We start from the raw sequence: 17,931 nt of genomic DNA, 5'->3' as shown, positions 1-17,931 counted from the left end.
TCTGCTGGTCAGTCTTCCTCTTTCCTGCTTTTCATGGTGAGTTAAATAACCTCTTTAATTCTTGATAAATATTAAATAGCTTGTTTTTTTCAATTAAGGGAAGAACATTTCAAAAACCTATACAACCTATGGAAGGGTCACTAAGTGCTCCTTTTTCCTAAAAGAAACATCAATTTCCATAGAAACGAAGGGGTCAGCATCATCACAGTTGACGGGAAAATGACATAGAGACTTTAGGGTCTGTATCACAGTCCCAGGGAGTAATAGAAAGACCCAACTGAGAGTGGCTTAATAAAGCTATTGGTTCACTCAGTTGAAAACTATAGAGGTACATGCAGCTGGGGGTCAGAATTGATCGAGAATCTCATATGACATGATTTAGGGCCCCGTTTCTTTCCATTTTTTTCTTGTCATTTCCTTGGTTTTGATTTCATCTTGACTCCAAACTCCCCCTCTCCAATTCATAATCCTGAATTGCCTTTGAGGGGCTTTGTGAATTAGGGTACAAATCCTAACTGGTGAAACAGCAAGGAGAGAATCTATGTCAGGACACACAGATAAAAAAGTCTTTTTTTTTTTTTTTTTTTTTTTTTTTTTTTTTTTTTTTAAAGATTTTATTTATTTAAGAGTCACCCCAACTGGGCCAGCTTAGGCAACTGTTTCAATTCCAAACATTCATTGTGAACAGAGATGGCCCATTTAGATTGGCTCTGCTAATCAGCATCAATCCCCTCCCCCCCCCACACCCACCCCACGCAAGTGAGGCCAGTTCCATCTAAACCACAAAGGTGTGAATGAAGGGAGAGAGGTTCTGAAAAGAAATTCCGGCTACTAGTCTCAGAAGGTAAACAGATGCCAAGCAGCCAGTAACAGGGTATTGACTAGAGATATTTGCAGGGTCTATTTCTTATTTACTCATTTGGAAAGACATTTAAGACCTCAGCCAAAGTAACCCAAAACTTCACATACTTTCTGATGTTAAAGAATGTATTTTCAGAAAAGAAATAGTTATATCGTTTCATGGTATTTTATTTCTGCAATTTTATAAACACTAAAGAGGCCTTGCTATTAACGTAACAACACTCTGCCTGGAGGATTCTATGTTCAGTAAGGTGTCCATTCTACAGACAGACCTTGCTCTGATGACTCCTGAACTCAAACACACTTTTCAGTTGATAACCCTTTTCTAGTATGGCTTTAAATAACATGACTTTCTAAAACGGCCATGCTACAACAGCACACACTGCAAACATAACAACCTCCTTTTCACAAGGCATGAAAGCCAACATCGTCTTGGTTCCCATTCTACCATGCATTCATTCTCTGATGCTGAGCTCCAAGTTTTGTTTTGGCCTCAACCTTCTGGCTCGCACCCCCTCCTAGACTCCCAGAAATTTTTTCAAGCTATTTTTTATTCAAGCAATTTTTTCTACCTTTCCTTCATCTGCTGAAATCCAAGGAAGAAGAGCCTTGAGTGAAATGAATACTTGCTCTTTGCCCCACCTGCTTAACTGCTTGCAATCTGTCTTCAGCCTCTATAATTTGAATCTGCTTAAAGTTATCAGTGACATTCATCTTCACCTTACTGAAATATTTACATGGTTGATAACCCCTTCCCTTTGAGTTTGCTCCTCTTATCTGATTGGTTGTCTTCCGTCACCCTTACGATGTAACCGTGTCTCTCTCTTCTGTTAATGACTCTCACTTCTCTTTTACTCATCAAATAAAACTGAAACACATGTAGTAAGACTCAGAACTCTCAGAACTCTGAGTCTTACTACATGTGTTTGGGTTTTATTTGATGAGTAAAAGAGACCAGACATGTGGTCCTGGTCCTGGTCTTTCAGCTTTCTGTTCTATTTCTTCCTTTTTTTTTTTTACCGCATTGACAACCCACTGCTCAAGACATGTCACCTGTGCTTTTTTTTTTTTTTTTGTGGTTCCCTTTGAAATCTCTACCACCAAGGCCAAACTTCAAGTTTTCTCTTCCACGAACCCTGCTCTAGTTCCCACCAAGCTATAAACTATCTCCAACTCTTCAAGCTCTTCACTAGGTGTCTGTGAAAGCTTCCCTAACTAGTAACCCTGTTTCTTGTCTCCTGTTTCCTCATACCATTGCTAGAATAATCTCTCCCCCAATCTAAACTTCTGACCATGGCCTGTAAGAGCTGGTCCATGCTAATGTTTCTAAAATGCTAAGCACTTGACACGGGTTGATCCATTTAATCTGATCAATAATCCTTTGAGCTACCTACTTTTAACATCCTCATTTGCAGATGCTGTGTTAATGACCTTTTTACAGGGCCGGTGCACCCATATTCCCAGCTGCTAACAGCTGTCATCCCCACCTTATTTGGAGGGCTGCTCCCTCAGAGAGGGACCTAGCCTCCACTCCTCCCACCGTGACAGGTAGTGAATAACTGCCTGCTGTGAGAACACAGTAGCACAGCCTCTCACCTCAGGGCAGGATAATAATCTCTGTGGTCCAATTCATACTGCAGTGTCCCGTAGGGTCAGGCTGAAGGTGAACTTCTGAAACTACTTCTTCCCCTATTTTCTTCACTCCATTACCTGTGATCCTAAGAGCATTCCCTCAATGATCACTTGCCCAAGCATCTTCATATCACCCTCATCCGCAAAGGAACAAATCTAAGACACATTTTACAAATGAGAAAACTTGATTGGCCTGAGGCCAACCAGCAAATGGGAAGGCTAAAATCTGAAGCCAATCCTGCACTCTTTCCTTCCATACTATAAGGGCCGTTTCTCCAGCCTCCTCCTCCCTGGTCACCCTATCCTTAACTCATTCCCTCCGGGTAAATTAATTCCTGCCTCAGGGCCTTTGTGTTTTATTTTCTCTCTGCCTAGAATGTGTCTATCCATCCTAGAATTCCTTATCTTGTTGTAGCTTGCTTCCTCCTTTCTTTCAAAATGTTTCAAATATTCTCTCTTCAAAGAGGTCTTTCCTGACCCTAAGCATCCTAAGATAGCAGCCCAATTTCCAACTCTGCTCTAGTTCTATTTATAGCATTTAATCTATCTGAGATTGTATTAGGCATAATTTATGTTCTCTGACACTCCCACTAAAATGAAAATCCCCTGAGGGCAGGAATATTGTCTGGCTTATTTCCTGTTCTATCTCCACTGCTGGCATAGAGCAAGAACTCAGTAACAACTCGTTGTTGAATGAGAAGAATGAGTTCTCTTTTCTCAGAACTCTTACAGAGCTTTGTAGAAATCTTTTTGTCTGTTAGCCTAGAACTGTTAGTTACTTAATCCTTATTTATTTTTTCTGTAAGTTTGTATGCTCTTAGAAGACAGGAATTATGTTTTAGTAATATGGGGGTACACAGGAGGCATTCAAAGAATGGCACTACCTCCAAAACTCCAAACAGCAACTATAACTGGTCTTCTATGTAGAGACCCATATCGGGATTTCATATGAATTATAGTAAATCCAGAAGTATGAAAAAATACATCACATTTAATTTATAAAGTATCCTGTGCATGTTACAAGAGGTTAGAGTAAATACAATTAGATACGTACTATTCTGTATTTTTAAAACAATGTCATTTTCAAAATATAAAAAATAGACCCGTTTTCAAAGACCCATTTAAATATGGCTTTGAAAACCAGTTTTATTTACAACAAACAGATGGAAGTGCAACGGCATTCATAAAGGTTTATGATAAATAAAAATATTATTCTGGCATCCTTTGGGGGCAGGCTTTTATAGGTATTTGCAATGGCTCATAAAAGTAAAATCAATAATGGCCATCAATGTAATTTGTATTTAAACCTGAATATGAACAACCAATGAAGATTAATCATTTATTTGGGATCCGAACCCATATGTTAGAGAGCTGAAGTAGGAAGTTAGTTTCTCACTTCCACACAGTTTCTCAAAAACATATTCCAATCATTCTCGTGTCTGTATGAGAATAAATCACTGATTTATAGCCAAATATGCTAACCCAGCTGAATCCTAATTCAGATTTTTTAACTTTACGAGACACTAAGTACCTATGTCAAAAAATGTAACTGGATCCACAATTACAGAGCCCCTGGAGAAAAAAAATTAATGACAACAAATATCAGACATTTCTCAAATGAAGAGAAGTATATAACTTCTCAAATTTTCCTAGTTAGCACATTCCAATGGAATTAAAACGAAAATACACTTAACAGTGTTTTTTTTTTCCTCACCAAAATTTCCCAATTCAAAAATGGTCTGGATTTAAGCAGTACTTTCCCCAGCAAAATCCTTCAAGTTCAATTTACCCTTGAAACAGTCATAATAATTCTTTTCATAGGCCATTTTCTTGCTATTGCACAGAGACTGATTTTAAAGCCAATCCAGGCAATCCAGGCAAATGAGTTCAGAAAAAGAAGCACATTCATCTAATCCATTTAGCAAATGCTATAATCAGCTTCTACATGAACAGTGAAATACAGAAATTTGTGAAACTCTCCGCTTGATGTCAGTTTTACTATTGTGTCGATGGGAGCCATTTCTGGACGAGGTAGCCAAATCCCATACAAATGGGGAAGGCAAAAAGCGGAAAAACATTGCAAAGTCTTAGCAGTTCTTTGACTTCTAATGACTACAGACTGATTTCCATGTGACCCACGTTGCTGTGCAGTCTTCTTCCGAGGTTTACATCTCAAACACAAAGGAACAGTTGCTCCCTTAAGCAGATGTACTGAAATTATCTTCTTCTAGCTTACTTTTTATTTTCTCTAAGGTCAAGTAGAAAATGTGAGACATTCTCATATACCACAAAAGTAATACAGCAGGCTGGAGTCACTCTAATCAAATTGGGGGCAATTCCTTTGTAAAATCCACCAACGCCTTCTTTCCTTTAAAGGGAAAAAATAGATACATGCTTAATTTCCTACATAGCTAGCCTGAAGATACAAAAGTTTCATTAGCATAGGGCATGGAACCAGCATTCAAGCCTCCGTGTGATTCAAGTACATGTTCTTAACATGCTGAAGTAATGCAGTCTACGAGCCATTTGTAGGGGCTTCCATTCCTTCTGTGACTGACTCAGAAGAGAGGGGAGAGGCACCCCAAAACTGAAAAGTGCTGTAATGACAACCATCTTTCAAATGTCTCTAAAGGTACAAGCATGCAGGAGCATTAACTGATTAACTAAAGGAGGCATCAAAAATCTTACAGCTTATATAAATGCCAGGCGACAGTAAATCTAGCACATACAAAAATAAAACTTTATTTCCTTAATGCCCGGAATGGGAATATGGCCTTGGAACATGTCACTTGCATTCTCAATAAATATACACTGAACTCAATGTAAACATCAAAAATATTCTGCTCTAGAATCCTCCCAGAATTACAGAAAAATATGGGGATGTCTATCTGTAACAGTTTATCCACAGGCTGAAGAGTGAGCATCTCTTCTATACATGGAGACAAGTGTTTGCAAGTTACTGTGCAAGCAGCAGTTTAATTATATTAAACTAGGGTTTTTATGACTTCCTATATTCAATGCCATTCAACTATCTTAGGACACCTAAATTTGAGTATATCAATTTGCTGAAGCACAGAATTTTTTGCAAGCAGGGGCAGGGGATGGGGAGGAGAGAGAGGAAGAGAGAGAATTGTGAGTAGGCTCCACACCTAGTGCAGCACCTGAGACAGGGCTCAATCTCATGACCCTGAGATCATCACCTAAGCCAAAATCAAGAGTCGGACACTATACCAACCAACCCACCTGGGAGCCCCAATCTCATTTGATTTTTAGAACAACACTGTCCGCCTAGATTTTCTAATTTTACAAATGAAGGAATCAAGGCTCAGAGATTAAGCCTGTGGTTCTATAGGTAGTCTATGGGAAATGGAAAAGCAGGAACCACTGGCTATGTTTTCAGCACAGCACACTGGCCTTTGCTATCCAACCAACAGCAACTGGTCAGTTTGAGGCATGCAGGGCCCCTCCTGAGAGCCGTTCTGATACGCCGTGTGCTCTCACCTCCACGTCTTTGTGATCACGTCCAGCACGCCCTTGTAAAACATGTGCTGATCCTGAAGACGGGCTCTCACGACCTGGTATGGGTATGTGGCTGCTACAGCAAATATCTTGGAGAGTGCGGCAACAGATATATACTCTATTGTGCTCTAAAATGACAACACAAGACATTAATTTTTCTTTAGGCAGGAGTCCCTTAAAAATACAGAAGTAAACATTATGCAGGAAAATCTTTAAATGAACTGTAAATGAAAAACATGGTTTCCCCTCTTAACATAAGCACTGTACAAATAAGGGGTTCTATTTTTAACATATGTGTCATTGGCCTATATTTAATTGTACATTAAATTAGTGGCAGTCATCATCATAGCAGTATTACCAGAGTAAATGTGGACAAAATCTCCTTCTATTAAATGCCCATAAATGTAAATGAGATCCATTGTTTTTGTGTTTGTTTTTTGAAGAACCATCTTACCAGCTGGGCCTCTGGTAACCTGTTGATATGCTGGTTGTACTTCAACTTCAACAACTCATATGCCATGAACTGAAGGGCACCATGTGATGTTCCAAACAGCCCAGGAATAAATCCCTAAATGGGAACGATTAAAAAAAACAAAAAACAAAAAAAAAAAAAAAAAACAATAAAAAACAAAAACTAAGCCAGTTCCCAAAGGACATAGTTTCTAGGGACAGGAGTAAGGAGTGGTTGACCCCAATGTGTGACTCAGAGAAATGGTTACTATACAAAATTTTACACAGGCCTTCTCAAATCCGCCAGCATCATTACAGTAATGAGGATAAACAGATAAAAGCATAATTTCCATATTATACACTAGGACTTTGGTTTTCATTAAATTGCTTCTTGCCTCAGTCGGGCTTCTTTTTAGGACTGACTACAGGTCATTCAGAACTCTGACAAGAGAGTCAGGGGAAGTTACAATGGTCAGTTTTTCAAAACATATTGATAATTCTTTACCTTATATAATCCACGCACACCTTCATACTTATATATTTTCAGAAGCGTATCAAACATTCCTTTATATTGTCGCTGTGAGGAGTTAACAACACCATTGTACTGTAACATAAGGCGAGTTTTTGTTACCCATAACGGGTTTGTAATGCAGAGGGTCATGGCTCCTAAAACCAAATTTAAATAAGATTACTCAGCATACAGGTTGTCACTTCAAAGAACAGTTCATTAACATAAACAATGGGGTTGCCCAGGGGTTGTACCCGCAACAGTAAGAGGTATTGTTCGCTGAAGAAGTCTGAGGGTTAAAGGGTAGCCATAGTTTTTGGCGGCCAAAAAAAATTTCTTTACTCGGTTAGTGGGAGGTAAATTAAAAGGGAGATGGAAATGGGAAACACCTTCCCTTTGAGCAAAGACGTCCTGGCTCCTGAACAGTATGGCTTGTGTAGGGACAGATGGGGGTCCTAGGAAGCAGATGCTAGTAAGGAGGTATAAATATTTAAGAGGACATAGTATAGCCCAGAGGGGTTAAAGATTAGGGGAAAAGGATCCGGAATCCAAGGCCTCAATATTTTCCACATGTACATATATATATATATCTACCCCAACTTTACCACAATCCTCCTCAAATTCATTCAAAGTAGACAACGCATCTCCAAACTTAAAGAACTACATAATACTTTACATTCATTATAGAAAGTGACAATTTTGTATATAAAACATTTCATCTGGTTAAGTTTCTCATTTGCTGAGTCTCCTAAGTAGTCCTTTATTCAACAAACATTTATTAAGTCCCACTGTGATTCCGGTCTGTGCTAGCTGCTAGGTATTAAAAAATGAGTAGGCTTTTTAAGACAAGAGCTATCAGTAAAGTATAAAAGTAAGAGTTATAATAAAGATTTATGCTTTTCTCTTTGGAATATTACACAAACATGAGGCAATTAACAAGGCTGCTAAACTAATATGAAAACTAAATTATACTTTATTTGAAGAAAACACCATACCAAATCATCTCAAACTATCAAGAATTCATACATTTCTAAATTTTACTTCTTTGTGATAACTAAAATTCTTGAAATCTGTCCAGAGTAGCCAGTAAGAGTAGCTGCTTTCTAAGAAATTCCATGTGATAACTGGTTACAAAAGCATACTCAACTCTATTGTTCAATGGGGGGAGAAAGCAAATAAAAAACAAAAATGAAAATCAAGTTGGAAGCTGCTATTTTACATTTCCCACTCTGTCTTACCAGCTTCCGCGGCTGAGACGAGGTATTCTGTTGCCTCTAAACGTTCCACTCTTCCTTCTGTCTTATATGATTTGATGGCATTGTAACTAAAAGAATTAAACATAAGCAGTTTGATAAATATCTGAATTGGTATCCTAAAACAGTCAGGTCTGTTTAAAATGTAACTTAACAGCAATACCCCATAAGTAAAAGTCAATGCACACGGCAAAAAAGAAAGTTTCAAGAATGGATTTGCTGGAAATGATTTATTCCAAGAGTTTATCATCTCTCCCCCAAAATGAATATGGCTACCACTACACAGGCAAAATATTTTAATCACATACTCATCAACGAGAAAACTGAGGGGAGGAGCTGTAGCAGTGGCACAGCTGTGGGGCACAGAAGACAAAAGGACAAAAGCAGGCCCCTAACAAAAAAGTGCTGAACACATAGCCTTCAGGTACTGTGGTTGGCAATTCTGCTAGATGAAACACTGGGTGGGTCCTTCCTTGTGGTTAACAAGGACCACAAGCAGCACACAAGTAACCTAACAAAGACCTCACAAATGGTGTCATAAGAGATTGAGAAACTATGGCTGAGATCACAGAAGGCTTGGTAGGTGGCACTGGTGGGGTGTGGAGACAGGTGCAGCTTCAATGGGAAAACTGATGAGCATGAACAAAGGTTATAATAAGGGCGGTGGGGGAAGACAGGGAAATGGAGCCACACTTGAGTGGCAGACTGACATCTGGGCTTTATTTGGCAGAAAATCGAGAGCCGCTCAATGTTTCTCAGCAGAGGAGTCAGATAAGTCTATTCTAACTCCAATTTCCATTTTTCCACTTGGAAGAGGAGCTCAGCTATGTAAATCCAAACTTTACCATTTCTATTCTAACACAAAACAAGTATACTTTTATAAGAAATTCTCATCACCTAAACCTTACATTCATAAGCCATGTCCTTAGAAACTCTATTTAGAGAATGTACACAACTCAAAATTCATAATAAATTTCATACCTACAGTTTCACCCATCTAACTATGTCTTAGAACTAAAACAGAGAAAAAATACATTTTTAAACAATATTAAGGTTGAATTTGTTCTGCATTCACTTAAAAAATATTTTAAGATTGTGGTTGGGGGGGGAGCCAGGGTGGCTCAGTCATTTAAGCGTCTGACTTGATTTTGGCTGAGGTCATGATCTCAGGGACACAAGATCAAGTTGTACACCAGGCTCTGCACTGGGTGGGGAGCCTGCTTAAGATTCTCCCTCTTCCTCTCCCCACCCACCCCCCAAAAGATTGAGGTTTGGAGACTGCCATAAAATTATGGGAGATAAACTAAAATATGCAACACAAAAGAGAAAAAGGCAAATAGACCGGGTACTGATGTTCTAAAACTGTCTGTCATCTAGTAAAACAAAGACAAGCCTCCCCGTTCCTGGATTCAGTTTCAAGTATCAGGGCAGCATGTGCTCCTCCACTGCCCCGCTTTGTTCCCATGCTCTTGCACAGTCGGTAACCCGAGTGTGCCTGGCCCAGGTGTTTTCTGTGGCTTCTTCACTGGTCATGGAATCGCAGCTCTTTCACATGGTGACGATACCTGACAGGCGAAGTAGGAAGGAAAGGAACAAGGTAGGAAGATGATGGAGCCGGTCAAATGAGAGGCAAGAGGGGATGTGCCTCCACATCTTATAGCCACGCACTGGCTTTTACTTTCTGTTCCCCAGAGGGAGCTCCTGTGGCATGCGTTCTTATGAGGGCCCCAAGACCTGTCCTCTTCGGCTTTCCAACTTCCTTACGGATCAGAAGGACTTCGGTAAGGCATCTTCCTGAATTCACCTCACAGAAGTGGCTTCTGTAAGAGCTTTTCTCCCACTCATCCTCCACCTTCTTCCTATTAAGAACTTTTCTTCCAGACCAAATGCCTCTGATAATAGCTGACAGAGAAGGAAATAAGCCTTTTGCTCTTTCTGACCCTTCCTATTGAGAGAAACTGATGACTCACCTTGTTTCATTGACAGAAACGTAAAAAATCACTGAAAAAACAAACTTCTTTTATTTAATATTGTAAAATCTCCCAGATCTACTCACAAGAAAAAGTAGAGTCCCCAGGATAGACCTGCACCCCACACGTTTGGGGTTACTCCTTGGTAGAGGCCTCGTAGTCCATCAAGTTTCCAAATGGTAGTCAAGCAATGCACAATTCCTTTATATTTTGGTCTCAGTTCCAATCCATCACTCACTGCAGTAAAGGCACAAAATTAGGTGAGAGCAAAGTTCTAGTTCTGAGTCACATATAGACCTAGACGTCACATTGTTACAGTAAGGAGATAAATTCAGAAGAAAACAGTTTTTAGATAAAGAAAAATATTCTCTTTATTTTTTGGAACTATTTATTCTGTATTATTTTCTCTTCAAAACATCTGATGCAGGGCGCCTGGGTGGCTCAGTGGGTTAAGCCTCTGGCTTCGGCTCAGGTTATGATCTCAGGGCCCTGGGGTCGAGCCCCATATCAGGCTCTCTGGTCAGCAGGGAGCCTGCTTCCTCCTCTCTCTCTGCCTGCTTCTCTGCCTACTTGTGATCTCTGCCTGTCAAATAAATAAATAAAATCTAAAAACAAAACAAAACAAAACAAAATCTGATGCAAATTGCTAGAATGTTCAACAACTTTCAGTTCTTACATAGTCTCTGAACCTTGAAGCTTTTACACAGACTATTCACGAACACTGTCTTCTCAGTCACCTAACTCCTTTACACAGCTAACTTCGATTCCTCTTTAAAGTCTGTTTAATAGGGACGCCTGGGTGGCTCAGTTGGTTAAGCAGCTGCCTTCGGCTCAGGTCATGATCCCGGCGTCCTGGGATCGAGTCCCACATCGGGCTTCTTGCTCGGCAGGGAGCCTGCTTCTCCCTCTGCCTCTGCCTGCCATTCTGTCTGCCTGTGCTTGCTCTCTGCCCCCCTTTCTCTCTGATAAATAAATAAAATCTTTAAAAAAAAAAAAAAAAAAAGTCTGTTTAATAATTTCCCTTGGTGATCCTTTCCTATCCCCTAGATGAGCTCAAGTTTCTTTGCACCCATGGCATAATATACTTTCCCTACCATAATAAAAACACTCTTCACTGCAATCATTATTGCTCAATTATTCTGGCTTCCCAGTAGGAAGATGATGTGAGGGCAGAGACTACTACTATTTTGCTGCCATATTTCTACTCCTATCTTAGTGCTTTCTACACTGTAGGCTCTCAAGATAGATTTGCTCAATTATTATAACATGAATATTGCTTCTTTTCCAGATGCATGGTTCATCCCTCTCTAGCACGTTCTGCCTGGCAGCCTGACCTTGTCTTCTAGTTTCCAGTTGAGTTGGGCCAGTGGGGATGCCTGACAAGAGATCAGAGGGATGGAAGAGAGTGGAGGAAGATATTTACTCTTTCACTTCCCTTCCTATGGAATAACCTCAGGCAGGCTGCATTTCTCTACTGACAGTCACAGCTCTGCTCAAGATGGCCCTCTCTCAAGGACCTTCTCGCCTTGATATCTGGCCCTTAAGGTGGCAACAGCCCAAACTGTTTCTAGCTCCAGAATTCTGCAGTATTCGTTGTGGTTTTGCTATAATCTTGTATCTTTGTAAACAGTCCTTTGAGTGTTCTTTTTTTTTTTTTTTAAAGATTTTATTTATTTACTTGAGAGAGAGACATGAGCGAGGAGAAGGTCAGAGAGAGAAGCAGACTCCCCGTGGAGCTGGGAGCCCTATGCGTAACTCGATCCTGGGACTCTGGGATCATGACCAGAGCCGAAGGCAATCGTCCAACCAACTGAGCCACCTAGGCATCCCCTTTTGAATGTTACTTTGAATGTGCCTTCTGTTTCCTATGGGGAAATGGAATGAAAGAATGTTAAATTTATCTAGGTTTTTTTCTTTCTTTTTTTTTTTTAAAGATTATTTATTTATTTGACAGAGAGAGATCACAAGCAGGCAGAGAGGCAGGCAGAGAGAGAGAGAAGGAAGCAGGCTCCTGGCTGAGCAGAGAGCCCGATGTGGGGCTCGATCCCAGGACCCTGTAATCATGACCTGAGCCAAAGGCAGCGGCTTAACCCACTGAGCCACTCAGGCGCCCCTTATCTAGGTTTTTTAAAATTGGAATTTTACTAAATATAGTTTTTTATACTGCTTTTTTCTTCACTCAAGTGTATACTGTGAGAATTCCTCTTTGTTATTTGTAATTAAATGGACTTCCAAGGGCACCTGAGTGGCTCAGGTCATGATTCCAGGGTTCTGGGATCAAGCTCTACATCAGGCTCTCTGCTCAGCAGGGAGCCTGCTTCTCCCTCTCCCTGCCGGCTGCCCCTGCTTGTGCTCTCTCTCTCCCTCTCAAATAAATAAAATCTTAAAAAAAAAAAAAAAAAAAAGACTTCCAAAAGTTTTTTAAAAATCATGTGATGGATGGGGCGCCTGGGTGGCTCAGTTGGTTAAGCCACTGCCTTCGGCTCAGGTCATGTTCCTGGATTCCTAGGATGGAGTCCTGCATATGGCTCTCAGCTCTGGGAAGTCTGCTTTTCCCTCTGACCTTCTCTCTGCTCTCTCTCACTCTCCCTCAAATAAATAAAATCTTTTAAAAAAAAATCATGTGATGATTTCTCCTCCCATAGATATTCCATCATTTGTACAATCATTCATGTAAGTTGTTCTCATTTTTTTTTTGGCTATTATTAAAAGGTTTCTAGAGAATATTCTGTACAACATGCAAATCCCTACTTCCTTAGAATTAACTATCAGAATGGGAATTAATATGGGTCGAAGGTTATGAGTACAAACTGAAACTGCCCTCTAGAAAGTTTATACAAATGACAGTCCTCTGGCACCATTAAAGCATGCTCAGTTCATTGTCCCCTTTGCCACTACACCACCACATAATGGAGTCTGGCAAAGAATCACTGTTTACCATTGCCAGGGAAAGGGAGAAAAGTTAATTTCTTTCATCATTAACCTGACAATGTTACACCATGAAATGAGATTAAAGTACATGAGGCTTTGTCAAAAGACCTGGGTTTGATCTCTAATTTCTCTTATTAGCTATGTGACCTTAATCTTTCTGAGCTTCAGCATCCTCATTTATAAAATGGGGATAAATATGACCCACCTCACAGGTTGTCGTGAAGTTTATAAAGATATCAAGTTTAAAAGCAAGTAACAGAGGGACTGGCTCTCAAGAAATATTCTGCTGTGTATTTCATAATCTTTCTGATGCTTTCCTTGAATTTTAAGTCTCTTATTCTCCTGATAAATTTCTTCCCATACCTTTCCATTTTCCTTTCAGTAATAAGTTCACAACACAGTTTCTCTCTTGAGGTGAAAAACAAAACCACAAAACACCATCTTTGCTTTTCATGGGGATGAGCCAATGATTTCTTTATTATTTTGACAAGTCACTTAATTACAGAAGTAGAGTATTAGGTATCTCAGTAACAGGCAACAACATTCTATACCCTATACTTCCTGATGCTATAATCTGCTCTCCACTATATAGTTAGGATCAAATCTTTAAATCTGAAAAACAGTGATTTGTACACCTGTCACTTTATACAAAAATTTAAAAACTACTGACTCATTGTTATTGCCAGCCAAGGGGGAATCTAAACAGAAGTAGGATACAAACTCTTACCCCGAGGAAGACATAATCTTCAAGGCCGAACAGCAATAATCACGTTGCCCAGTTAGGAGCACTATGGTGAATGAAGTGTTATAGGATTACAGAAGAAACAAAAAGATGTTCTGTATAGAAATAACTGGGGAGATGTGTAAAGTGACAGTGAATGTGAGACGATGCTAGCGTAGAGCCTTGAGATTGACTAGAAACTTGTCTTTGGGGAAAGGAGAGAAAGATTTGCCTCTAGACAAGTCCAAGAGCTGCTGTGGATATGTGCAGGTATCACAGTGCCTGGCACTGTCTGGGACAACATCAGGGATTCGGTATAAGGTGTACAGCTGATGGAGAGAAGGGCTAGTAGGAAATCAGGCTAGAAAGCAGGCCGATGGTGTGAACTGTATCCCCGCGCTGCCCCAGTCCACTGTGGTGTGATCTGGGCCTCCACCCATTACTGCAAGAGCTCTAGAGAGCCTGAAGTGAATCTGGGGAATCCTCTCTTTCTCATCAGCTATTTAGCAGCACTCAAGACTGTCTACCTCCTAAACCCTCTTCTTTGGCCTAATTTTACATGACACTCTCCTGATTTTTTTCTGTCTTCTCTGGCCACTAAATTTCCTTTGCAGCCCTCTTCCACTCCAACACTTAATTGTGTGACTCTGAGTCACTTACTTGATTACTCTGTGGTTGCACTAACACATACATAAAATGGGAGAAATAATAGAACCTAACTATGAAAAATACAAAGGGCTAAATGAATGAATACATATACAGCCCTTAAAACCATGTATGGCACACAGAAAGCATTCAGGAAGTATTAGTTTATTTAAGCTACAGGGGCTGGCAATACTACACTATATATACAAAACTGGACTGTGTGCTACTCTTGTTACTTGATTCTACACTTTCAACCCTCAATTAACTTATGGATTATTGGGCTTTCAAGTTATTTTAGAAAATTACCATTATACGTCATTTTTCGTTGAGGTGTACACACACACACACACACACTCTCTCTCTCATTAGTCTTTTTAAAAATTTTATTAAGTAATCTCTACTCCCCACATGGGGCTTGAACTTATGACCCCAAGATCAAGAGTTGCTCGCTCCTCCAACTGAGCCAGCCACACACCCCTCTCTCTCAACATTCTTGGATTATTTAAAATTATACCTTAAAGTTAGAAGGGTCTTCATCAATCACCTCATCCGACCAACTTTTCCACTCAACACAGGGGTCTCTTCTATCTTCTGTCTTCTAGCCCTGAACCACTTCCAGATATCACCAGTTTCATCTCTGAGCACCCCCACATGGAACAGTCACAATCTGCTTACCTATCATTTCCACGCAACCTCTACCTGGTCTTTGGATCAACCCATAATAAAGATAAATTCCTTTCACCCATGGCGGTTCTTCAAATATCTTAAGTCATCTGTCCCTGCCCTCCACCCACCTGAAGCCAAACTAGTTTTTCCAGTCATTTCTTACAAGCGATTTCTAATCTTTCTACCACACTGGACACAACATTTTGAATTTGCACCTGAACTCACTGAAATATTCCAGGTTCAGTTCAATGGGGGCATTCAAGACTAATATCCATTGTCACTAGGTAATTACAATTTCATTATCAGGACCCAAGTTTTATGAAAGCATAAGAACTACAGCATTAGTGCTGCTGGCCAATCAATATTTTGATTTGTTATTCATCTTCCTAGATTTTCCCCCTTTTCTACCACATTTCACTGCCACACTTTATCATTACAAACTCCTGCTTTGATTCCTCCATCTTTAATTTTATCCTCCATCCAGTCTCAATCATCTTACCTATGACCTTGGCCACACACTGGTCTCCGAAAACTCTCCCCATTTCATCAAGATTACCATCTTCTCAGGTACCAAGAATTCCCTTTCTTCAGGCACAATCTGCTTCACAGCCCTGCTTAAACTCACCACAAGCCACCACTATTCCTCAATGATCATCTCAACTGTCACCTCTTCTCCTAGACAAAACATGGGAGACACCAAGTCATACAGGCCTGTACCTGCAGCCGAATCCAAAATTCTTTTCTTCATGTTCAAGTCACTGTATACTAGGGATTCCTAGAGGTAGAATGGTGAGTGGTTAAGAGTCCAAGGGTTCTAGAATTAGACTGCCTGGGTTCAAATCCTACATCCATGCCATTATAAACTTGAGATTTGAGCAAGTCAACTTCTATTATTCTCATTGGTATAGTAGAGATAATAAATTCACAGGGTTGTTCAGGGTAGTAAATGAGATAGATAATACATGTAAAACTCTTAGCTCATTGCCTTGCTCTTAGTAGATGCTCAATGTTATTTGTCATCACAATTTTTATCTGTGCATGTGTTACAAACTCCATGGAAATTATATGCCTTTCTGGGTTTTCTTCTAGGGAGTATACACCATTATTTTTACTGGTTTTCCTCCATAGAATGGCTTCTTGTCTCCTTTCCAGCTATCAAAATATGAGGCCTTCTGTGTGCAACCTCAAGATCTAACGGAACCTTACAGATACAGATACATATGACCATCAGCAATCTAAAATTTTCCTGATAGTCTGTCTCTACTCATATTTTGATATTTGGATTTTGCCCTTGGCTTTATGTTGTCTTAGAATTATCTTTTATGTGACTAACTCTCAAGGCTACAGTTAGAACGAAACTCCCTCGAGGATGGGAACTGTGTTTAGGTGCCTCTGTATCCTGTACAGCAATCTACAACTATTAAGGGAACAATATATTTAAGGTGGATAGAATCAGTCTGATTCTTGAAGATGAACCACTTCTGCAGATCTAATTCTCAAGGCAGAACTTGTAGTAGTAAGAAAACCAAATGCCAGAAAATAGTTTCCCAGTAAAGTTATCAAGACCTTCTTCGGAACGATCTTTTCTAGAATTCACTGTTGAGTTTAACTTCCACGGTACTTTGTAAATTTCACTTACCTCACTGCACTTAATAAACCTAAATTTAAAAAAAAAAAAGGGCACTTGGATTCTAGCTATCTATTCCTTCATGGGATTTTGTACCACACTATAAGCACCAAAAACCAAGTCTTCAAGAGAATCCTATCCTAAACCCATTCCCAGCCACCCGTTGAGAATTAGCCCCACCCCAAGCACTTTTTCTCAGGTCCACCGCCAAACACGTGGCTACCGTTGAGATTTCAAAGTACCTCCAAGGGTGAATGATTAGCGCATGCGAGGGCTGAACCCTAAAATGTGCCAATCCCTTTCTCAATTTACAAATACGAAGGTGAGTCCCCCATCCTACGCCAATCTGAATTTTTCTCAGAATTTTCTATCCCTGTTGTCCATCCCTTAGACTTGAGGAACGGGGACGAGGGGAGCCAGATCCTTTCTCAGGCTCCCCTTCCTCAAATCTAGTTCCAGGTGAGGCAGTATAAGCAGCACTTGGTTCAACGCTCGCCTGGGAGGACGCAAGGGGCTGGGGAGAGCAAGGCCTACTTTTGAGTCTTTATCACCCAGTTCGGGGTACCAGCAAGGAGAAGGAGCCCAGGGTCAGAGCGGGCTCTTACCAGCGAAGCGGATCTTCACGAGATCGAGCGGGTGCAGTGCGAGGTTGGACAGGACCCCGCCGCTCACGCCCGCCACCAGGTTCTCGTACCGGACGTGGCGGAATATCGTGCTCCACACCGACGACCCTGACGCTGACTGTCCCTGGCCCGTCATAGTCCCAGGGTCCGCTGATACCGCGCCCAGGGCCGCGGAGGTGGTAGGAGATGCAGTGGCCGCCACCGTGGCGACCGTCGCCGCCTAAGAACAGAAACCGCGGGGGGGTGGGGTGGCGGGGTGGGCAGCCCACTTCCGGGACCGGCGCTAGGACGCGGTAACTAAGCGGAGAGACCCCAGCGCAGAGCCCGCGTGAGAGCGGAAAGGTAGCACGTCACGCCTGCGGAGAGCGCGAAGGAGGCGGGGCGCCGGCCTCCGTCAAGGCCCCGCCCCCGCCCCGTCCCGCCCCCACCTGCTGCCGTTTCGGGCAGAGGGTGGCGGACACAGGAGCACTATTGAAGAACCACCTCGGGCCAATCTCTGCCGGCAAAACTACGGAGCGCCGCAGG

The 17,931-nt window shown here is 41.1% G+C and overlaps 1 protein-coding gene across 1 annotated transcript; it reads right to left on the bottom strand.

Moving 5' to 3' along the window:
* Nucleotides 1-969: 969 nt before the first annotated feature.
* On the bottom strand, nt 970-17,923 carry SLC25A32 (solute carrier family 25 member 32). The gene is made up of 7 exons (XM_059165869.1): nt 17,389-17,923; nt 10,280-10,430; nt 8,209-8,294; nt 6,968-7,128; nt 6,467-6,580; nt 5,995-6,140; nt 970-4,861 (listed from the first exon to the last, which is right to left on the bottom strand). The coding sequence occupies exons 1-7, from the start codon at nt 17,540-17,542 to the stop codon at nt 4,726-4,728; spliced, it is 948 nt and encodes a 315-aa protein (XP_059021852.1). The 5' UTR covers nt 17,543-17,923; the 3' UTR covers nt 970-4,725.
* Nucleotides 17,924-17,931: the final 8 nt, after the last annotated feature.

The sequence above is a fragment of the Mustela lutreola genome, chromosome 3 (genome assembly GCF_030435805.1).
Source record: "Mustela lutreola isolate mMusLut2 chromosome 3, mMusLut2.pri, whole genome shotgun sequence".
Classification (NCBI taxonomy): domain Eukaryota; kingdom Metazoa; phylum Chordata; class Mammalia; order Carnivora; family Mustelidae; genus Mustela; species Mustela lutreola.
Note: the sequence above shows the minus strand (reverse complement) of the source record. Positions and strands in the feature narration are given on the sequence as shown.

Coding starts and splice junctions, on each gene's coding strand:
- SLC25A32 (XM_059165869.1), bottom strand. CDS start 17,542: ATGACGGGCCAGGGACAGTCAGCGTCAGGGTCGTCGGTGTGGAGCACG. Junction 8,295..10,279: donor TGGGGACTCTACTTTTTCTT/GTGAGTAGATCT, acceptor TAATTCTTTTAG/TTACAATGCCATCAAATCAT. Junction 7,129..8,208: donor CGTCTCAGCCGCGGAAGCTG/GTAAGACAGAGT, acceptor ATTTGGTTTTAG/GAGCCATGACCCTCTGCATT.